Source organism: Paracoccidioides brasiliensis, assembly GCF_000150735.1.
Source record: "Paracoccidioides brasiliensis Pb18 unplaced genomic scaffold supercont2.3, whole genome shotgun sequence".
Taxonomy (NCBI): Eukaryota; Fungi; Ascomycota; class Eurotiomycetes; order Onygenales; family Ajellomycetaceae; genus Paracoccidioides; species Paracoccidioides brasiliensis.
Genome location: NW_011371360.1, coordinates 3071850 through 3094463, shown reverse-complemented (window position 1 = coordinate 3094463; position 22614 = coordinate 3071850). Strand labels below are relative to the sequence as shown.

General features: G+C 44.1%; 7 protein-coding genes across 7 annotated transcripts; 3 read left to right on the top strand and 4 right to left on the bottom strand.

The window, feature by feature from the left end:
• Positions 1 to 1137: 1137 nt before the first annotated feature.
• On the bottom strand, positions 1138 to 3625 carry PADG_03318 (uncharacterized protein; the record flags this gene model as incomplete). The annotated part of the gene is made up of 7 exons (XM_010760052.1): positions 1138 to 1388; positions 1546 to 2034; positions 2096 to 2366; positions 2430 to 2783; positions 2857 to 3194; positions 3254 to 3319; positions 3424 to 3625. The coding sequence occupies 7 exons, from the start codon at positions 3623 to 3625 to the stop codon at positions 1138 to 1140; spliced, it is 1971 nt and encodes a 656-aa protein (XP_010758354.1).
• A 2087-nt stretch (positions 3626 to 5712) lies between these two features.
• PADG_03317 (sorting nexin-3) lies at positions 5713 to 6113 on the top strand (the record flags this gene model as incomplete). Its single annotated transcript, XM_010760051.1, has 2 exons — positions 5713 to 5998; positions 6085 to 6113. The coding sequence occupies 2 exons, from the start codon at positions 5713 to 5715 to the stop codon at positions 6111 to 6113; spliced, it is 315 nt and encodes a 104-aa protein (XP_010758353.1).
• Positions 6114 to 7626: 1513 nt separating this feature from the next.
• PADG_03316 (uncharacterized protein) lies at positions 7627 to 9543 on the bottom strand (the record flags this gene model as incomplete). Its single annotated transcript, XM_010760050.1, has 1 exon — positions 7627 to 9543. The coding sequence occupies one exon, from the start codon at positions 9541 to 9543 to the stop codon at positions 7627 to 7629; it is 1917 nt and encodes a 638-aa protein (XP_010758352.1).
• A 1755-nt stretch (positions 9544 to 11298) lies between these two features.
• On the bottom strand, positions 11299 to 12423 carry PADG_03315 (40S ribosomal protein S4; the record flags this gene model as incomplete). Its single annotated transcript, XM_010760518.1, has 5 exons — positions 11299 to 11355; positions 11419 to 11713; positions 11846 to 12130; positions 12204 to 12341; positions 12410 to 12423. 5 exons carry the CDS (start codon positions 12421 to 12423, stop codon positions 11299 to 11301), a joined length of 789 nt encoding a protein of 262 aa, XP_010758820.1.
• Positions 12424 to 12939: 516 nt separating this feature from the next.
• On the bottom strand, positions 12940 to 14962 carry PADG_03314 (glycolate oxidase, subunit GlcD; the record flags this gene model as incomplete). The annotated part of the gene is made up of 4 exons (XM_010760049.1): positions 12940 to 13137; positions 13233 to 13414; positions 13488 to 14541; positions 14735 to 14962. 4 exons carry the CDS (start codon positions 14960 to 14962, stop codon positions 12940 to 12942), a joined length of 1662 nt encoding a protein of 553 aa, XP_010758351.1.
• Positions 14963 to 16064: 1102 nt separating this feature from the next.
• Positions 16065 to 16990, top strand: PADG_11587 (uncharacterized protein; the record flags this gene model as incomplete). The annotated part of the gene is made up of 2 exons (XM_010760740.1): positions 16065 to 16163; positions 16868 to 16990. 2 exons carry the CDS (start codon positions 16065 to 16067, stop codon positions 16988 to 16990), a joined length of 222 nt encoding a protein of 73 aa, XP_010759042.1.
• Positions 16991 to 17889: 899 nt separating this feature from the next.
• PADG_11586 (uncharacterized protein) lies at positions 17890 to 22387 on the top strand (the record flags this gene model as incomplete). Its single annotated transcript, XM_010760739.1, has 8 exons — positions 17890 to 18197; positions 18284 to 18437; positions 18486 to 18938; positions 19030 to 19150; positions 19212 to 20087; positions 20160 to 20552; positions 20576 to 21420; positions 21470 to 22387. 8 exons carry the CDS (start codon positions 17890 to 17892, stop codon positions 22385 to 22387), a joined length of 4068 nt encoding a protein of 1355 aa, XP_010759041.1.
• Between the last annotated feature and the right edge of the window lie 227 nt (positions 22388 to 22614).

The following is a 22614-nucleotide window of genomic DNA, read 5'->3' as shown; positions in this document are numbered from 1 at the left end:
ATTTTTTGAAATCAACGTACAATGATCGAACCAGGCACTCTTTTGCGCATATCCACTTTATCCATTCCCGGCGACGTGATACCAATACACGACGTTTTATATCTACGACACTCCATTGTTTTCTTGCCATTTTTAACCGGGTAGTGGTTGAGGTGCTCGCTGCTAGTGGGTTGAATGGGATATATGTATGTATTAATTACGGAAAAGAGACATTATTCTTTCTTTTCAAGTAATTAATGGGAAAATTGTTGTTGGGTGATCTGGAGTTAAATAGATTGCTTCTTACGTTCCCAAATTCGTTGCTGTCTCCCCCCTCCTTCCCCCACTTCTCTTCCTTTTCTTCACTTGTCTGCGTCTGTTATTGCATCGTTTCCCCATTTTATGTTACTTCTTTTGCATATGTACAATATCCCAGCCTTATTTACATTGAGCCCCTTCTATGTTAACGGTCGGTCCGTTTTCCCCCTTTCTTTGCATATACTTAATAACATTCCCCTCTTCCTATCAACAATCAGGTGTATCATTCAAAACCATCCATCTACTGGAGTTCCAAAAAGTTCTTTCGATTCAACTATTAGCTATGGATTGAGCCATATCTTGAAGACCATTCATTGGCAGTGTTTGCATGCGTGAAGTATGATGTGGTACAGTATGTACAGTACAAATAATCTGTTGCCTTGAATTGGAGATAGAAGGTTCATCTCTAATGCATTAGCAGAAGACCAAAGGATTGTGCAGTCCCTGCCAAAAGGTGGGAGATAGGAGAATGAAAAAAACAAAAAATGTTGCTTAATTCAAGGGGGGAAGATGCAGTAATGAGAGCGCTATTAGAGCCCTGCTTTGTCAGAAGGCTCCGTTGAGTTCAAGTCCAACAGATGAAGAGAGGATGATGGTATAGCCAATTAAAATTAATAATACCAATAAAAGAGGGGGTGACGGACATATATAGTTATTCATCATATCATGGCATACCAACACGACAATCGTAACAAATGAAATAAAATAAGTAATAAATGGATGCGGTATCTCCCAGCAGACTCGATTTCGTATAATCACAAAGCCTACACGGATTCCTTGCGGACGCTGTGAAGTAGCAGTTGATAAAAAGGAGTTCTGTAGCTCCGCCGATGCCCATGATTACAATGTATTCATGTCGATGTAATCGTCGTAATCAATTACCGAAAGCACGGGCCCTCTAGCAATCGAGGCATATTGTGGAAATCTTCCCTGTTCTTCTACAGAGCTGTTGTTGTTGGGTCTCAAAGGTTCCAATTTGCTGTTGTAGCTCTGGCCGAGTGGAGAATCGCCTTCGTCGAGCTCTGCGCTGTCGTTCCAGGTATGCACGCTGCAGGTGCCGGTTGACATTCCCCAGCCGTTCCAGGATGTTGCTACATACAAGGGAGAAGTGGTTAGCTTATTGACTAGCAGTTGCAGACGAATCCCTGGGAGACTGAGTGGGATGATCACATATGATAGGTTTTCTAGATCCAGATATCGTCTGCAATACACTTTGAACAGAAAAAACTAACAAAGACACGAACTCACCAGCTATTATGGGCGCATTTGGATGCCAACTAGCATCTCTCACGCATGTTCCCCATTCGACCTCACTCCTTCTCATTCGGTGATGGTAGCCATCTGAATTCCGCTGACGAGAATTAAACGAAGCTTCTCCAACATTGACAATGCCTGCCACCGTAGCGTCAAGATTGTAAATGATTATCCGTCCATCCGAACTCCCTGTGTATACATATCTAGAATTGGTGCTGGTATCGGGAGAGAAGTGGCATCGTATCAGGGTCTTTAAAACGCGGTGTCCACGGAACGTAACAACAGAACAATCGTAAGGATGGGGCCGATAGTCTGAGTCCGAAATAGACATATACCTGTAATCGAACCCGGTGGAGTAACTACTCAAGTCAACTGTGTCCAGGTTCGCACTTGTCATCATCTTCCGCAAATCCCACAATTTCATGCTTTGATCCTTTCCGTTGCTCAATACATATCTCCCGTCCCCCTTGCTGTCGACATAGGCTACATGGCTCTGTTAGTAAAGGCGGTCATACTCTGTGTGCATGGCTGTCCGTATACTTACTAATTCCTTCAGTGTGGCCCAGGAAGCAGCCAGCGGCCCGCCCATCCCCCATTGATCGACGATCCCAGACCATGATTGTCGTATCATCAGATCCCGAATAAAGGATATGAGGTGAAGACTTATCGCCAAAGCAAACAGCGTTGACATCATCGTCATGTTTTTCAAGTGTTAAAGTCGGTGTGCGGCTTTCTATATCATAGACCACCACGCTATGGCTGGAATTGCCAGCAACCAACTCTCGACCATCACCACTGAAACGAACACTCCATATCTGCGCACGAAGTGGGTAAGTTCATATGGCTAAGAATACGATGTAAATTAAGGAGAAACATACCCCAAAACCTGAGCTACCAAAATGCGAACTGGAGCGGTTGGCCAAATCTAGAAGAGTAGGTTCCGAATCTGAAGATGGGTCTGTTCCCGCCAGGCATACAACACTTCGAATCGAACTATATGCTAAAAATCTGTTGTCCGGGCTCAAGCTCGCGTCCGTAAGAGTCCATTGTCCAAAGGGATACTCGACTGTTTTATACCACTGCCACTGAAGAGGGTTGGATGCATCATACATCCGTACCTTAAAGTCTTGCGCACAGGAGAAAAAGAAATTTCCATCGTCAGAAAAGGATCCAGAGTAACATCTCGAATTATAGTGAATAATTTTATCAGCTTTCGAATTAGGGATGAGGTCCTGTTCATCACGAGTCAATTTTTAAAGCTGGGAACTAGGGGGGGAAAAACGTTTGCCAGCGAAGAGTTCAAACCTGCGATATTGCACGCGGATGAAGGCGCGGGCTATAAGCCAATTCCCTCCACATAAGCCTCGTGGATAATTTTTCCTTCCGTCGTTTTGTTTTATCCACATAATGCAAATTATTTCCATAATCCCCCGAATACATTAATTCCCGTCCAGCGTCGCTAGGCACTTTGGGCAGCAGGTGTTTGCCTGTCCGGCTTCCGCGTCTGGGGTATGCAGCAGAGCCATATCCATATATATTATCGTCATCTCCAACATGAAACTGTACCCCTGATATTCTGTGAGGATGTAGAATACGACGTAGTCCTTCCGAGCCAATGAAGCGGAATAATTCGGCCGCCGATACTATATTCATCATCAACAAACGGCGGCTTTTGCTTCGCACAATAACGGGGCTAAAATACATGGCATATGATTGCGATCTGGGCCTTGAGCTCTCTGCTCACCTTCTTCTTCACCTTGGGCCCCTACTGCAATGTTAGCATGGTCGTCCTCAATTATGATATTCTTTGCTCTCAAAGTTCGAGGAAACATGAATCTTCTGTCCATATACGGCAGACATAGGAAGGAGTACCCAAATCATCTGAGAGTCCATTATTCCCCCACACTTCATCCTCGTCTTCTTCAATCTCAAGGAAGTCAGATGGTGGCAGAAAGGCACTATCATCCTCATCATCGTTCTCATCAAATAGCCATTCTGTGGCGTCTTCAAAAGTCTGTCCTGGTCCTGGTTGATTGCCAGAACCAGGCCGCGGTGAGGAATTTGATGAATTCATGACAGAAGAGCTGAGTCTATCGATATGGGAATGCCTCCTTCGTAAGAACTAAGCTCCCGGGGGCCAGGGGGGGGAGACATAAGTCATCAACAGGAAGATATGACTTTAGTGTGGACTCCGTGAAGGTGTTGTGTAGCTGTCTATCTCCGATCACCGAGGGTATGAGATTATAAAGTTCTCCCGTCAAAACCCGGGTCGCGCGAAAACATCTTGCCGTTGTAAGCGTCCTGTTGCGCAATAGGCCTTCACGATCAGATCCCATGTAACTATATCATCCTTGTTATGATATTTTTTTACTATCTCATCATCAACGGTTTCTATGCCGTTGATGGAAAATACTTATTATCTAAACCAGGAACTTAGTTAACTAGTTACTGGAACACTCAACTACTTGAACACTCACCCCATTTATATTCAAAAAGAAAATCAAAATAACCAACATTTTTATGAAAATATAAAAGAGTATTATATATATTATTTCTTAATCTATTATATTCATTACAGCATACTACTACTTACTTTTTAATAATTAATTTGAATGTTTTTATTACTTTCTTTACAACTTGTTTAAGCTGCTTAAAGTTCTAGTTATTTCTTTCTTTGCTATCAGAATACTTTTAAGTTATAGAAATATCTTCATTTTCACTTACATTTTCACCTTCTATTTGAAGTTTATAGAAACTTGCTTTCTGTATCAAATTAGTAGTACTATGTATAACTAGCTAATACTTTTGATCAATTGAAAAAAAGTCTAATTGATTGAACTAAAGATGCTTTATATAGTATTTGATATGTTACTTGATCATATTAAACTGATATTTTAGTTAACTTATAATGTACGAAGTTTTCTAAGATTTAAAAAATTAAAATTTATAAAATATATTAAAGACTACTTTAGTATTTATAGATTAAAATATATATAAATTTTTTATTAAATTATATCTCATATAAGTTTATAACTTTAAATTTAAATATAATAATTATAATCTTTAATATTTTTTTAATTATAATATATAAATTTAAAAATCTATTTTTATATAATTTATTTTTATATTTATTATATATATTTTAAATTATTAAATTATTTTTATATTATAAAATATAATAATTATTATAATTTTTATAATTACTTTAATAAAAAGTTAAATAATAAAAATTATATATAATATTAATAATAATTTATTATATATATATAAAATATAAAAATAAAATAATAAAAATTTACTCTTATTTTAAAGATATATTTATGAAAATTAATTAAAATTAAACATAAATCTTCAAATCTTCATATGAGCATGCAGCTTCATAAATTGAACATATTTCTTGCTTTTGAAGAAAGAATATTGTACATTCACGTCTTTTCTCCATCTCTACAAGTTTCTCGATTTGATGACATGCCTACACAGATATTGAAGTTGGAGAATGTGGATTACGTTAAGGTGTTCCCCACACTCTCGGAATCGGCGAAACTTTCATCACAATTCCCCCACCAAACAAGTTAACTACGGGTGATTAATCAGCCAACGGGCCGTGGCTCTGATAACGGAAATCTCATGGTCTCTCCTATGCATATCGAACCTCTCTCCGGCTTCTGGATATCTGATATCCCTCGCATTATTCTACTCCAAAGGCTTTGAAACAATACTCAGCCACTGTTCCTAGTGATTTTGCTAACCTCTCCTCCCCTTACTGGCTATTCCAAGATACTCAAAACCCTCACCAAGCCGTGTCTAACGCTTGTTGAGAGAGACAGACCCTGATCTCAAAGTTAAAAGATCAACCTTACGAAAAATGCAAGCTATACCGGATGCACGCCAGCAAACTTTTGAGGAGATATATGGCCCTCCTGAAAACTTCCTTGAAATTGAGGTATCCATCCCAAACATCCTCGGAGAGTTCTCTACCCTTTTTCTCCATGATGAATTACCCCTCATCCGTCTTCTATCGTGATATACCCGCCTTTGCGATTTAAGATCGCATTACGGCTTTAGCTGCTCCGCAACTCTTTTAATATGAATGTCAAGCTTACCCGCTCTGTTTTTCTGTCATAGGTGAGAAATCCTCAAACGCACGGCACATCGCGCAACATGTATACCTCCTATGAAATTGTCTGCCGCACCAACATCCCCGCGTTCAAGCTCAAACACTCTGTCGTGCGCCGCCGCTATTCAGATTTCGAATATTTTCGAGACATACTGGAGCGTGAGAGCGCGCGCGTAACGATTCCTCCCCTACCAGGGAAAGTATTCACCAATCGATTCAGTGATGATGTGATTGAACATCGGCGGGAAGGTCTACAACGGTTCTTGCAAATAGTAGTAGGGCATCCCTTGCTACAAACAGGGAGCAAGGTGCTTGCTAGTTTTGTTCAAGGTAATGATGCTTTTCTTCTCCCTTTTCCCTTTCATTTTTTCCCGTTGATCTCTTTCATCCGTCTAACGTATTTCTTCCTGCACTAGATCCAAACTGGGACAGAAATGCATGGTAGAAGAAGATTGGATATATATATCTTCACTTGATTGAATATGCCACCTTATTTCCCCCTTCTTTGAGACCTCATACAATGCGTGAGAGATATGATGATTGTAAAATTGCACCGTGCTCTTTCAAGTTCTCATCTCCTATATATCAGTGAAAAGCTGCTGGACGGACATCTTCTATATCACCATGATAGAGATTTGGATGGGACCACTTGGTATCAGAATGGCGAGTTAAATGAGCCGGTTGATTGCTATTTTTCCGTGTCGGGTCGGAAATGCCATGCCTCCAGAAGCGCTGGAAACAATTACCTCTTGTTTGATGAACTAAGCGGTCAATTGACGCACATAATTATTCTTTGGATCTTAATTCCTACCACTCTCTTTCACTTCATCCCACAAGCACTTATCATTCTAAAATTACCCCTTATATTATTCACATTTCTTCCTCAGCACCTGCATACCTCTCAACAACCTCTTTCTCGATATCTGTCAACTCCCTTCCTCAATATCTCCGTTGTCTCTGGATATTCCGATATTTTAAGAAACTATGGCATTCTCCTTCCATCTTTATCCTTCCAAGTTAGCATGCGTTTCATTCCATAAATTATCTTCGTTCTACAATTAGCTTACATGAAAAACATTGCTTGCTCTGCGGCCTATTCTACGCGGATAATCTGCGATCTCTCTATTCTCAACGATGCCATTATGAATCACTTTGTGTTAAAGTTATAAATCTGCGAGGTTTTTGTTTCTTTAGCTTCAGAAGTCCTTCAATTTTCTAATCTTAGCCACATCTGGCCTTGCACTTGATTTTGAGTTCCGCACTAGTCAGATCACCAGATGCTTCGGCTAGGGTTTCCGCTTCTATTTTACGCCGAAGAATGATGGGAAATAAAACGTAGGATAACTGTTACCAGGTTTGAAATGGCTATTTTCTAAGGTTTTGAATGGAAGAAAGGCATTATTCATATCTATGATGCCCATTTTCCGATTTGACTCCCCGATGATGCGAGGAAGAATAGCCGAATAGGGGTCCAAGCTGCTCTTTTATATTCCACAGCTTAAAGAAACCCGATCGAGAGTAGAACTACCGGTTTACATTTGTTTTTAAATAATAACTACCTCGTTCAATACCCTGCTATACGTATTAAACCAGGTCAGATTCTCTATATACTACAAGCATTTTGAGATACAGAATACAATTTGGCACGAAGCATAAAACCGCTCGAGATCCAAGTTTCAAGGGTCGAGTTTGCAGGAAAAGACCATGTCAAAACTATGGATTCTATCTTGACGCCTAAGAAGGTGACCCATGCTGCGCATAGAAGTTCATAATCCGTGTAAACATGTCCATGACCTAAAAAGAATAGCCACCAAATATACATCTTAGGGATGCTAATAATGAAGATGCTTAAGGACTAATTCAAAGGGTGAGTGAATATAGCCATGGCAAAACGTCGAAGGGGTACCGCTCAATTGTCCACCTAAGGAGGCCTGGAGGTAAAGGCAACTGCAGATTATCTACGCCAGCTCATCCCAAACGAGCGGAGGCAGGGTATTACCGCCCCAGCTGGCATCCACATCTTCCATTTGAAATGAGAATAGAGAGGCGTTGGTAATGCTAGGCATGTCAGGCAAAGGAGGTGGAGGCGGCGGAGGGAGGGGTTTCGAAGAGGCAAAATTATTGGAAGGGGATTGAGAGGAACGTCTCCTAGCAGGCCCAGAGTCGATAACATCATATTGGCCGCCAGGAGGGGCTGCTTTGGGTTGTCTATAAAAGGATGCGGCGTTCGCTTTCGCGACGCCATTGCAACACGAATGGGATTCAGGACTTGGGAGTTCACCACCTGCATCACTTTTACCAAGTTCAACGGGTTTCGCGTTTACGGAACCGCCTTCCCGATACACGTCCGGGAATTTTGTTCGGAAACGATCCCTGAGATCTGTTGCTTTCCTGTGCATCAAGTCCAAGTGTTTATCTTGCCGAATCTGTGTCCACTGGAACCCGTGAACGGCGTAGCCTTTGAGGAGGGCCTCATCCTCTGCAGGTGTAAACGGGCGGCGAGAACGTCTGTTCGACTTAATGCCCAAGTAGGGTTCCTGGAGGCCAAGGGACACAAGTGTTGATTTGGATTTACTAGATAGTGTTTGGCTGGCTTTAGCTGACGCAGATTGGGCGTGCTTGGTTGTCAATTTAATAAGACCTGAAGTTGTTTTCGGAGCCCAATCCGTAGTGAAGCTGGGAGGTGCAGATCGAGGAGTGGTCTGGTTAACAGGTTTCAGAACACTTGCTGTAGAGACTGCATTCTGTTGTTTCTTATTTTTGCTGAATCTTGGATCCGGAAGAAAAATTTTGCCGGATAAGCTGGCTTCTGCCCCATTTGAAGCCTCTGTGAGGACATTTTTCACTGCTTCGTTGGTGTTCTGCTCTGATCCATAAATCCATGGACAGCAAACGCGGAACCTATCTTTTAGATTTGCAGCTGTTCGTTTATTAAATTTAAGTTCAGGCTGGGTAAGAATTGCTGTCCAATTTCCAACCCCACACTTCACAACTCCTCGTAATAAATCTCTTGTTTCTTCTTCTGTCCATTTTCGCAGCTTTCTCCTTGTTCGATGCTGAGATTTTGGTGACCCAGGTTCCTTTTCAGGCATCTCAGTTACCTCTTGGGAAGCTGCTTGTCGAGTGACAGTAAGGTCGTCACCATTCTCCAACATGGGCTCACCAACCTCTTCAACGCTCGGCTCAATAATGTCATTAATCCGCCCTCCTCTTCGCTCTGCAACTGTATCCCCAAGGGTGACATCATGTGGGACAGGGGTATCCCGAGTTGGTCGCGTAAGAATTGTGGGGGTACCATTAGGCTCAATAGGTGGAAACAAGGCAGCATTTGGAGGAGGTTCATTTAAACCGTTTAATATCGTTAAAGGTCCAAAAGGAGGACGTTTAGTATTCTCCTTTTGATTTTTTGGAATAGGAAGTTGAAGATGTTCCCCGAAAATGTCACCGTTTACATCTAACCGACGCCGCTTTCTCGGAACCTCCTCATCGAATGATGCATAGGGTAATTTCTCGATGGCACGAAGGTTGATGAAAGTGGGAAGAATGGTCTTTGGGGGAGGATCTGAGCTTGATGCCGCCCTGGGGAGTGCATGGGACGCTGAATCGCAGGTGCGGGCTGCGTTTAAAAAGTCTTCCAACGTAGGAAGTTCAGCGGGAGGGTTTCCACTAATGAGAGAGGTTTTCGGGATAGATGCCGCTTCTCTAGTCCCGCCCGCATTGGGTTCGAGAGGAAAGGGGGCTTGCAGCGGGTGGGAGGGAATAGGACCCCGTAGCGGTGGGATTCGTAGATTACCATGTTGCGAAAAGTCTCGCACCTGGAAAAGTGTGTCGTCAAAGGGCCCAGGAACCGTACAGGCTCCAACAAAGGGGTCCATCATCTCATCTAGAAATGTCACTGCCTGTCAGTTGTGCGGCCATTGATTCACAGCAGCTATCAAGCTATCCAGCAGGGAGTGTTGAACCTCTGTTAACATTAGAGATGGAATAGATGAAGGAATCATGTGAATTTGCTTTTTCTCTTCCAGAACTGCTTAACTAATCATCGGATCTAACTAGTTAACTAGTTAGTTTTAGTTAGCTAGTTGCAGATTTGCTGACTACTTAACTCAATATGATGACAAGTTGACGCCATCCATCAATTCTGAGGATGATTTATCTATGAATGTACACAAGTATGATACATTATCGGATGAGAATAGTGAAGAATTCAATTGTGAATAATCAATTTTCCCCCCCCAAAACCTTGCAAATTACCCTACAAGCCCCAATATCTAAAGTGTGGCTAGTGCTCTCCGAAATTTGGAGGATATGAGGCACAAAAATATAGCCAATAGCTGCTTTCTGGCTTTGTTTGGTGGATACTTTTTAGTAGTCTGCTCTTGACATACTTGGCCTCATTGTATCAGTTAAGATAGCTTAGTTTATCCTGCAATTGTTAACGCAAAATCTCTTTTCCCATTCTAATAGTCATTATAATAAAGATCCTGCCGCAGCTGGGATCTTGTGGTGTCAAGGCACCCGAAACAGCTAGATCAACCACCCAACAACTTTTGTTAGCTATGCAAAAGGCCTCACATTATTTTCGCATAGTGGAGCCAATCTCACTGTATTTGTTCTCAGAGAGTCCCAGAAGAGGAATCTAAACTGAATACTGACTTTCTTTAGCATTGTCGGCTTCCGGGCAGCTGTCTTCGATGTGAATAGATTCGTTTCTGGTCAAACACCCGAAGAACTAGTGACCGTCAAGCACGCAGGCAATCGCATATCAACTTGGAAATTTATATTTACTGCTTGTGCTGGTCGGTGCTGGTGTTCTTTATTCAACGTCGGAACCAAAAAGTGGCCAGAAACTGTCTAATCGCACTTGCAATTGAAAACTTGGGACACATATATGCCACATATTCCTGTATCGGGTTTGATGACTTCATCAATTTTAAGTAATGGAATAATATGGCATGGGGAAACATCGGAGCTTTCTGCATTCTCTTTGTGAATCGCATCGTGTACCTGCTTGGCGCCTCTGGGTATGCGCAATCCACCAACGATGCGAAGAAAATGCAGTGAATATCTAGGTGACAGTCCTGGAATCAAAAAACTTGTAGAGGCATATTTTGGTTTCACAGCACCAGGTAATTGACTTAACTCTGTGACTTGACTACTACGTGCTTCGTACAGGATTCCTGCCCCATGATAAAACTATTATTAATTATTATATCCATCATAACATAATATCTGCTTTGAGAGGCGCTAGATTGGAAAACATTTTACTTCGACATCCAATGTTTGTACGTTACTTTTAAAAAATAAGGTGGATTAGGAGTACTGGCAAGTTTGGCAAATCCTGCATGTTGATATATGTATCCTTTCCGAAATTGAACTACATTTGCAGGGAACTGCGTGTAAGGCAGAGGAACCGGCAGGGTTGATGAAACTCCATGGATTACACCAGAGCATAAATCCTCGGAGAAGCGATCACCCCAGATAATTATGAAGAAGCTGCTGCAACTGTAGGATCAAAACGGAAGGTATCAAAACGGGTCAACCAATTACAGGACGCCATTCTCCTCATAAAATTTCTGGTTCATATGCATACTAATTTTATTTTTATCTTCCCACATGCCACTACATATTTAGTGACCCGCAAGGGCCACGGCACGGCGACGGTCGCGCTCCTCAGCAATAGAGAGCTAGGGGACATAATTAGTTTATATAAGGAAAATTTGGATAGACAGCTGATGGGAAATGCATACCTTAACACCCTTGCCCTTGGGAAGGCTAATCCATGGTTTTTCTTGTCCGATTATGAAGACGTTGCTCTCCCGCGTAGCAAATGAGTTGTCAATGGCATCCTTGATGTGTACAATGTTGAAGCCACCATCGTGGCGTTCACGATGGGTAATGACACCAACACGTCCCATGTTGCGACCACCAGTAGCCATGGCAATGACACCAGTATCAAACTTGATGAAGCTAGTGATCTTGCCAGTGGCCAGATCGACCTTCACGGTGTCATTGACTTTGATGGCAGGGTCGGGGTAGCGGATCCTATAATCACCCGGAAAAGGCATGTCAGCATCTCGGGGTAAATTTCCCAATGTTATTTTGGAGAAAAGAGCTCTAGTATCGAGATATCAACCAAATCTTGGTCCAACGTCTGAATGATGCGGAAGAACTTACGTTCTAGCATCGTGCGTAACCAAGAATGGGATTCCACCCTTGCCAAGCTGCACGCGCTTGACTTTGCAAAGCTTGTATTCGGCCTCCTCGGCTTGGATGCGATGGACAGTGAAACGGCCCTTGGTGTCGTAGACGAGACGGAAATTTTCGCCGGTCTTCTCAATGCTGATCACATCCATGAAGCCGGCGGGATAAGTGGAGTCGGTGCGGACTTTTCCATCGACCTTGACGAGACGCTGCATGAGGATGGCGTTGGTCTCACGCGCGTTGAGGGCGTACTTCAGACTGTTGCAGGGTTCTGCCTGTTAGCATTCTGAAATCTTGCTTCAGCTGTGAATATGCAGATATATGAACTCACCGGTTGCGGATGAAGACAACGAGAGGCAAACAATCTCTCAGCTTGTGGGGACCAGGAGATGGGCGAGGGGCATAGGAGCCGGACAACTTGTCCAAGAGCCAGTGCGAAGGCGCACTGAGGCGCTTCTGATGCTTTTTTCTAGAAACACGGAACAAATTAGCTTGAATGAGGCAGAATAATAATCGACAGGGCAGATAGTTACATACGGTCCACGGCCCATGATGGTTGATTTGTCGACTTGATACCTCGAATTGTCGTTGTCGTCGCGGAGTTCGAGAAAGTCAACATTACAAACGGACGTGCGAGTCGGAGATCTTTTTTTGAGAGAGAGATTCGCTTAGAGGCCTCTTTTAAGTTAGTGCAGAAAGAGCCCTAATTCTAACCGCATCAGGACGCCTACTTTGAATCAAACTGGTTGCTGACTAAGCATAATCTGGGTTGTTCTTCTCACCGTTGTTTGGGACGAACTCTATAAGATGGGAATATATTGTTGGATGATGGTACACTGTAAAATATTCGTTCCCCATGATCTTGTTATAATGGAAGCTGTGGGGTTTAGGAAGAAGTGAAGGATATCGCCGGTGGGCTGAAGACGGAAAACTGCCTTTCCTTGACGAAAGTTGAAATATGTGAAAATCAGACAAGACGGGGGGGAATCAAGGACACAATGTTCAATCCTCTCTAATTACTTTTCATTCTTTTAGAAAAACTGCCATCCGATGTATTCGATAGGAATTTACCCATTGGTGGCTTCATGATTGTTTCGTGATTGCCGCTCCCTTTCCATCTTGCGAGTCGCTTCGAATAATTTTCCAGGATTCATCAACCAGTGCGGGTCAAGAGACCTCTTGATACTGCGCATAACGTCGATGGTCCCTGGACCGACTTCCTTGAGAAGAGAGTTCATTTTACCCATCCCGATGCCGTGCTCTCCCTAGAATTATAAGTTTTGCTAAGTTTCATATTCCTTATTCAAGCATCTGTGCTGGGAACTGGAGGATAGTCGATACCAAGCCCAAAGACACTTACAGTGCAGGATCCTTCCATCTCCAACGCAAGATTAACCATGTCATAAACGCTCCTTTCTACTTTCTCCCGCTCGGCGGGATCCTTTCTGTTATACATGATGCTCTCGTGGAAGTTACCATCGCCAATATGGCCGACGATGCTAGCAAATAGGCCTAGGTCATCCATGTCTCTCTTTGATGATTCTGGTTACATTTCAGAGTTTAGTACCTTGTCCACATTTGCGTCGGAAAGGGAGAGGGTCAAGTGAACTATTACCGATTATATCGGGAAGCCTAGAAAGTGGCACGGCCACATCGGTTGACCAGATTTCAGTTCCCTCCTTGCGCAGCGCCATCATACTCCAAAGAGACTGTTTGCGCGCAGACCAGAGTTCCTGGCCTTCCCTGTCATCTTTCGCAAATACGAAAGAGCTGCTGTTGTTGCTCTTGGCAATGGCCTTGGTTGCCTTAATGTTGCCGGCAACGGCAGTAGAAGATCCTGAAAACTTGAAGAAGAGCGTGGGAACTTCTTTCCATGTCCGATTGGTGCCGCCAGCCCCGTTAATCACTCTCATCTGAACCTCGTCGAGGATTTCCATGCATTGAACATTGACACCTGCACGGATGACCTTCATGGCCGCAGACGCCGCATCGCGAATGGTTGGGAAAGTGGCGACCCCGACCCGCGTCTCTTCAGGTAAGACAGCTAGCTTGAGAGTGATCTCCGTTACGATGCCTAGTGTGCCTTCAGATCCCACAAACAACCCTGTGAGGTTGTATCCCGCCGCACTCTTACGGGGACGTTTTCGTGTCTTGATCACTCGACCATCGGCCAACACCACGGTCACGTTGAGAACCCAATCTTTCATAGTGCCATAGCGAACGGCATTTGTGCCGCTGCAGTTTGTGCCAACCATGCCACCAATCTTGGCTGACGGGCCAGGATCGACAGGGAAGAAAAGTCCTGAGTGTTTGATTTGCTCATTCAACTGCATCCATTGAAGAGAAGGCTGGACAACGACGTCCATGTCATCCTCATGAAAAGCGACAATCTTATCCATATGGGCGAAGTCGATGCTCATCCCACCGTGGGGCGCAGAGAAGTTACCCTCAAGGCTGCTGCCTCCCGAGTATGGTATCATGGGCATTCGATACTTATGACATATTTTGGCGATCTGTGACACTTGTTCGGTGCTCCTGGGATAAGCGACGGCGACGGGAAGTTCCTCGCAATTGATTGATGACCATTCTGAATAACCATGAAGGTGCAAATCCTCGTCGTCAGTACTGATCGCGTCCTCTCCGAGTAACGCTCGGAGTTCAGTAATTGCCTATGAGCACCCACCCAGGGTTAGTATAACTGTAAATATGCATCTGTTGTGTGTTACGCCGCAGCACTGTTTTCCATATAGATTGTTACTAAAATGGAGTGGTGCGTGCCTTTTCCAAGTCGCTCTTTGTCCCGTAATTTGGACTCTCATCCGAGCTCCCAAAACGAGACGTTCCGGACACCCAACCACCTACTCCAAGTGCATACCCGACAGCACTGGCAATCGTAGCTAGGATGATGGCTTGGCCAGCTCTGAGGGAAGATGGATTTCGAGCAGATTCTCGAGCTTGAGAGCCAGACACATTGCTGCTACTCCATCGACAAGAAACGTGCTGTGCGCGTTGTCGGAGTCCCTGCACGCGACTATGACACCAAACCCCGCGCCGGCTAACCCCTGCGGAAACTCGGCCAAAGGATTTCATATTTTTTTTTTTTTTTATAGATATGATTAAAGTGAATAGCTTTTACCGGGGAGAGTTTTGGTTTTACTTTGATACTATCGTAGCAGAACTGAATAGGAATAATTCGATTAAGACTTTGTGGCAAAGGCTGGTCGAATTGTGACTCGGGAAAGGTGATAGATAGTTGCTCGATCTAACTATTTGTTGACTTTCGGCAAATCCTTTTCGATAATATCACATAGTTATTGGGTCCTTGGTCTTGTGGAGCGCTTTCTATGTTTTTCGCCTTGTTTAAATCCAAGTCCGTTTCACTCGTTCGAATATTTAACTAATATAACACTGTCACGCACATGGAGGGGTGCGGCCTGCTCAGCGATTGCACCGTTCGTTGATTCAAAACCAAGTTCATTCTCCGTCAGATAACTAGTTACGGATAGTTAGTTAATAATTGGTGATGTCCCAACTGTGATTGGTGAACATTCAACAAATCGCAGTCAGGTATGAACGGGAAAATAGAGAATTACAACGCCAGCTCTTTGAAAGCAATGAAAGAGTCAACTATCTATCCCTAAAAGTAGGCTAGTTAACATAGTTACAGTTAACTAACACGCGAACTTTCAACCTTTTATTTTTTTTTATCGGATGATAGAGTTTGGGTACGGCGCGTTAGGTGTTGCATATCTTGGTACTAGAGTCAACTTCCCTTCCAATATGATATTTGCACAGTCATACAACAGAAGTCAGGTCAGTTCAGGGCGAGGTCAATCCTGCTGCTCCTACGCAGCTTTTTGTGAGCAGAAGCACCTAGATAGTTAGCTGCCATGTCCCTCACCTCGAACCGACACCTAACCTACCAACCGCTCTCGAACCAGGGCTCGAGAGATCCTTGGTAACACGCCCTCATCGGAATCATCTAAAGCTAAACTGTGCCCGCGTATTTCTCACCAAGTGACGACTAACTCGACAGCCGAAACGCAACTTCATGCGCTTCTTGCCCCAAACGCTGAGGGATTGTTGGTTTGACTCTCGCCTGTGGTAACCGCATAGTTGCAGCAATCTCTATCTCTGGATAGGTTTCTTCGACTAGAGCTGTGTCTCCCTCCACCTGGAGTAATCATACACCATGGCTTCACCACTCTTGATTGATCCAGCGGTTAATATAGAAGAAGAGAAGATGCCAGCTTATGAGAAGGGCCTCTTTTACCCTGTGAAACTTGGAGAAGTATCATTGTCTGACCGAATATCAACTAATAGGAGTGTAGCAGGTATAGTTAACCTATGCTACCTGCTTTGAGTTGGTTATTCAACGACAATCGAAATTTCTTGGAATGGTTTGAACGATTAGAGAGAATGGATTGCTTTAGCAAAGCTGCAGCACCCAATATCACCATTGTGTGTTTGCTCTTCGTTTGCGGAGTTTTAACGCTCCCTTTTGCTCTCCACGGCAATCGATCTCAATCTTCGTTCTTAAGAGACTAGTTGCGAATTTCCGCAAAATTTTATCGCAATTCGATTTGGCAGATTCCTGGAGTCAAGATATCTCTTGAAAAATACGTATGGATCTCCAAAATATTGTTAGTGGACAATAACGGATGGCTTCCCCCTCCTCCCACCCCGCCGGCCAAGAGAAATTATTTTGTGGTTATACATGTCTGTGTATATGTACACTGCTATCCACAAATGTTTTATTTATTTTGTGTTTCCAGTTTCGCTTTTGCTGTTCTATTCTGTATATGCAGAAACTGGTGGCCTTATTGCACTTTGGATTATTTTTGACATAGCTCCAGTGCCCCCGAGCCGACGACCCCTAGTCCTGGAACATTGAAAAAAGTAGACAGGAAGGGAAGATGTTTAACAATCGCGTAAGTATGCGTTTTTCCATATATGTCTCTGCATGTCTTTGCCTATCATTGCATTTATTGGTAGAAAGAGAGGCAAGTCCACGGGTTGCTGCAGATGAAGAAATCCAAGCCATCCATGGGTGGCTTGCGTGTCTTGTCTGAGGATTCCCAAGCCTTCCTGGCAGCGATGCCACATACCATTCGTTGAAAATGGGAAGAAGAAGGAAACTCCTTTTGCAGAGATCATATCTTAACGTTGTCGCATGCGCTCATGGATAGACAAGTGGGAAACAGGATGCAGAAGCATTCACTGCCACGTTTAAATGAGAGGGCAGAGAAAAAGGGTTCAGGAGAAGCCGCGGAAGAGGAGATCCTCACAATGCAAGAATGCGCGAGGTTGATTGTGAGAGATTCTTGAAGAAGAAGTTATTGGAGCAGCAGCAACAGTAGCAGCCCCCAGCATCAGGGACTTCAATCATTGTCTCCCAGGAGTGACGCCAGTCACCATCAACACCACCTCACTCCTGTGAGATCTCACATACAAACTGCAGCTAAGCCCAGAATGTGCAGCTTACTGGGAAGTCTGAAGACTTCGTGATTAAGAAGTCTGCTACAGCAACAGCAAAAACAGGAGCACATCTTCCTCAATCAACACAGGTGTCTCTATCTCAACCTCAACCTTCTTTGTCATTATTTTCATCATCTTGATATCATTTTCTTCTTCTTCTTCTTCTTCTTCTTCTTCTCCTCCTCCTCCTCCTTCTCCCTCCTCATCTGCTTTATCTATTTCTTCTGTCCTTTGTTTTTCTCATATTCTCCCTCGTCCTCCGCCACCAGTTTGCCCTGTAAGAACACCACATGGCATTGATAAGCAAGATTGGGTTGCATATCTCATCTGTTGACTTATGTCTGTTTTATTTCTGCTTTCATCTTTGCTCACATTACCCTGCTCTCAGTCACCAACTCATCATACTTTCACTTCTTGTCCTGTTCCCTTGCATCCTTCACCTTCCATGCAATAAACCTTGCATTACCAGTTTTGTGAAAGATGAATTATTCTGACGTCAGTTCTCTTGATCCAGCTCACACCCCACTCCGCCAAACATAATGCCGCAGCGTTCTAGGCGCGAGGGTAATCTTCGCATTCGTCGCGGACGAGGTCGCGGACGAGGAGCTAAGAACCCTCGACCGCATAGGAGATTAGGAGGCAGGGTTCCATGTTGTGGGAGTATGGCTCAGATCAATGGGGAGTGGGCCTCTTGGGAGTCACTATCGGTCACACTCTCTGGTCTGCCTACAGACATCGACACCTTTACGGTGTGGAAATCTTTCTCTGCTCATGGAACAGTCGACTACATTGAGTTGTTCGAAGATGCTAGAGGAAGAAGAGAAAGAAGAGGGATTGTCCGGTATAGGTGCGTTCACGATTCCAACATGTATCTTTTGGCTAGCTAGCTACAGACAATATGCTGACGCTATGTTGCTAACATATTTATGATAGGCCGCCACCTCAAGAGCCATTTTGGCTACGGCCTTACCGTCTAGAACTTAGGAACGGTGAAGTTGCCAGTTTGATTATCCATTTAGATATGCAGAGACCCGCTTTGTGGATCAACAGCCCTATTCAACCAGGGGTGAGGTATCCCACTGCGACTGTAAGTTGACATCTGGTGAAATATTGAGTCCACACTAATTGTTCTTAGGAGCTGCCAGCAATGTGGGTAGCATTTGGAACCATGTTAGGGGAAAAGTCCTTCCTCCCTCTACGAACATTTGATGTAAGAGGGAACAAGGGTATTCATCTTGTGGTCGATGTCTCATGCCGGGATCTGAGCATATATATTCATGTCCCAATACTCTCCGCAACTCATAACCTCGGACCAAGTTTCTTCCGTTTTCGCGTTCCATTTTTCCTGTTATCTACTATCCTAAAAGAAGAGCAGCCGGAGGGGTTCTCTCTGGTGATCCCTCTGAATTCGCCAGCAAGATGTCATCGACAGGCTAAAATCTTGACCGATGCACACTTCCCGCCTGGTGAAAATGCCTGGAACTCAAAGGATACATGGTACCGCCAAACCGATATCGTACATTATCCCGAGAACCGCGCTTTTTCGTGCCCACCAACTTGCGCAAACGAAATTCTTATATTAACTTTGGTAAGTAGCCAGTACCCTAAATGCTCGATTCAGATATTTACTCACTCGTCTTACAGGGCGCTGGACGACATTTCGGATAGGGTTTAATCAGTATGCTGTACGTGACGGCAACAAGCTGGACATTATTACCAATATTTTCAAGGATTTCAATATCAATTTCCAAGCGACAGACGGCTTTGAAGTTATTAAAAAAGTGCGAACCTATCCCTACCGTATGGAAATGGATTGACGCTCTTTCCACGCACAGGTCAGGGCCCATATCGTCTCTGGAAGCTTTGGCAGACAATGAATATACTCCGCTTGAATTCGCTGTTAGGTATTATTTGGAGGTGTGCATATCTTATCGGTACCTCAATGAATACGCGATCAAAAAAAAGTTTGTCGATGAGCTGGCTAGGATCGGAGAAAGGAAGGCCATATACCTTCTCGGATACGTTTATTCGAACAAGATTGCATATTATGATCCCATGGATATATTCAACATTCGAGTCCCCAATTTTTCTGATAGAGCAAATAATACCAGGACACCAGTAGGTTACTATTATATGAGATCCGCTGAAGTTACTCCCTCCACTATTTATTACAAACCTCCTTCCATCGATACCGGAAACCGTATCTTCCGGCGCTATCTGGAATACGCTGACCGCTTCCTCCGTGTCCGGTTCACAGATGAGAAAAATATGGGCAAAATATTCCCCTACAGCAATGCTAACATCGTGTGTATGAATGAGGTCTATACGCGGGTAACGCTCACTATGAAGAACGGAATCACAATCGGAGACCGCTGCTATGAGTTCCTCGCATTTAGCAATGCCCAATTGAGGGAGCATGCGGCGTATTTTTTTGCTTCCCTGCCACATTTAACAGCTGCGAACATCCGTGCACAGCTGGGAAAATTTAATCCGATAAGAAATGTAGCCAAGCATGCAGCGCGCGTAGGACAATGTTTTTCTTCAACCCGCGCACTAACTGGGTGTCCAGTACAAATAGTGGAAATTGACGATATTGAGAGAAATGGTTACACCTTCTCAGATGGTGTTGGCTTGATATCAAAGTTTTTGGCCCAGATGATCCAAAGCGAATTTGCTATTGAAACTCTGTCAGGAGAACCACCGTCGGTCTTCCAATTCCGCCTTGGGGGTTGCAAAGGTATTCTCACCGTTTCCTCAAAAGCGCACTGACGTGAAGTATATATTCGAAAGAGTCAATACAAATTTGCAGCCCCACACAATGGCCTTGAAATAATTCGGCATTCCAGTTTCTGTTTTGCGTCTCTCAACCGCCAGCTTATTATTGTTTTGTCTTCCCTAGGAATTCCTGATGAAATGTTTGTCAAGAAACTCCAGGCCATGCTGGAAAATTTGGAGCTGGCAATGACCAGCCAGGAGCAGGCTATTGATTTGCTGCAAACTTACGTCGATCCTAACCAAATGACGTTGGTTCTCGCGGATATGGTACTGGACGGGTTTCAACAATCCCAGGACCCTTTTGTCACATCGCTCCTTGAGTTGTGGCGTGTGTGGCAGATCAAATATCTCAAGGAGAAGGCAAAAATTGCCATGATAAGGGGGCCTTTTTGCTTGGCTGTCTTGATGAGACTGGATCCCTCAAGGGGTATTTTCGCAGTAAACGTCCAGGAGGCGGCGCAACGTACGAGCAAAAGTTGGATTGTCTTCCTGAAATATTTGTTCAGATTTCGCGGCATAGTGAAGGTACATATGAAGTAATCGAAGGCCTTTGCATTCTTGCGCGAAATCCATCGTTGCACCCAGGAGACATACGTGTTGTCAAGGCTGTCGATATCCCAGGACTACACCATCTCAAAGACGTTGTTGTGCTACCCCAGACTGGGGATCGAGACATTGCAAGTATGTGTTCTGGAGGTGATCTGGATGGTGATGACTACGTTGTCATCTGGGACCAGGATTTGCTGCCGAAGGACTGGTTTGAGGAACCAATGGACTATTCTGCGCCCAAGTCAAAAGTTCTGGATAGGGATGTCACTGTTGATGATATCATCAAGTTCTTTGTGAGCTATATGCAAAATGACCGCCTTCCTCAAATTGCCCTTGCACATCTCACGATAGCCGATTATTCAGATGATGGTGTCCAGGACGAGAAATGCCTTCGACTCGCAACCCTGCATTCCGCAGCCGTCGATTACAACAAGTCGGGAATACCCGTTCGTATGAACCAGGACCTTAGACCCAAAAAGTGGCCACATTTCATGGAAAGAAAGTTTGCAATGAAAGACTCGCAGTATACATCTCGGAAAATTCTGGGTCAACTGTATGATATTGCGGGTGGTGTATACCTCAATTTACAATCCCACTCTGCTAAAGGAAGATTGCCATTCGACCAGCGGATTTTAAACGCAAATTTTGAGATTGATGAGAAACTATTAAGCTTCGCAAAAGAGCTCAAGGGGGAATACGACGCTGACCTGCGGCGGATCATGGCACAACATGAGATCCAGAGTGAAGTAAGAGGTTTGGTCAACTTTTGTTTTAAGTCATGTGAATATGAGCAAGGATTACAAATTCCATGAAGAAATAGGTCGGATATCGTCTGCACTGCGTCAAAAGTTCCGCATGCTTTGTCACGAAAAAGCTGGAGGAAAGGACTTCAAATCTCTAGCACCGCTTGCCATAGCTATGTATCGGGTGACTAGCGAACAAATGGAAAAAGCTAAGGCAGCAGCACATTCCCACTGCACTCCAGGAGAGGAGGAAAGGATGCCCCTCATCAGCTTCCCCTGGGTACTCCAACCAATTCTAGGTATGATTGCAACTCAGCATTTCCACACATCCGGTTCTGAGGGATTATCGGGGCTTATTCAGGCAGAGATCCCGCGTGGCTCTAAGCAAAAGAAAAATGTGGCAAATGTGTGTGCTCTAGGCGTCGAAACTGCAAAAAGAGTGAAAAACGCTGCCAACGTTTTGCTACTATTTGAGGATTCCAAATTTGATCCTTTTGCCTCTATTGCCGAGGCATTTGACACGCCACAAATCTCTCCCGAACAAAAGGAGAATCAAACCTACTCAGCCCCGACAGAGGGCGGCAGGAAATATGGTGACCTGGGTTTGTTGGTTGATCTCACCGATGATATCTACTTGTCATCTACACCGAAAGAGAGCCTAACCGTACCGGAGTTGGAGCCAACCACGCTACGCAGAACTTCTGTATATAGTCCCATTGATTTAGATCGGTTAGGCCTCGAATCGGTTTTGCAGAACCGCATGGCCCCTGCTTCTTTGGGGGCTATTCAAAACAAAACCCAGAGCCTGAAGCTAGATGCAAGGATGAAAGAAAACGATCCAAGAAGCATGCAATCCAGTGATCCACTCATGACGGCTGGAACCCAGGAAATCGAGGAAGTAGAGGAAGAAGAGGAAGAGATTGTCGAGTTTGAATCGGGCCCCGGGCCCGCGGCCCACCGCATTGGATGAGCTGGAGGAGCTGTTGGGGATGGCATGACGATGATGTCCAAAACAAGAGCAAAATGCCAGTGCGCGGATGGGGGAGTTAGTTCTTGTTTAACTATTTTTTTTTAAAAAAAAAAAAAATTCTCTGATGATGGGTTTTTTTTCGCATTCTTGTTGGATCCTTGGCTTTTGCCTGTTGTTTTTATGCGCCGCCATGGTAGAGGAACTGTTGGCAGTTTGCTGCTCATTGA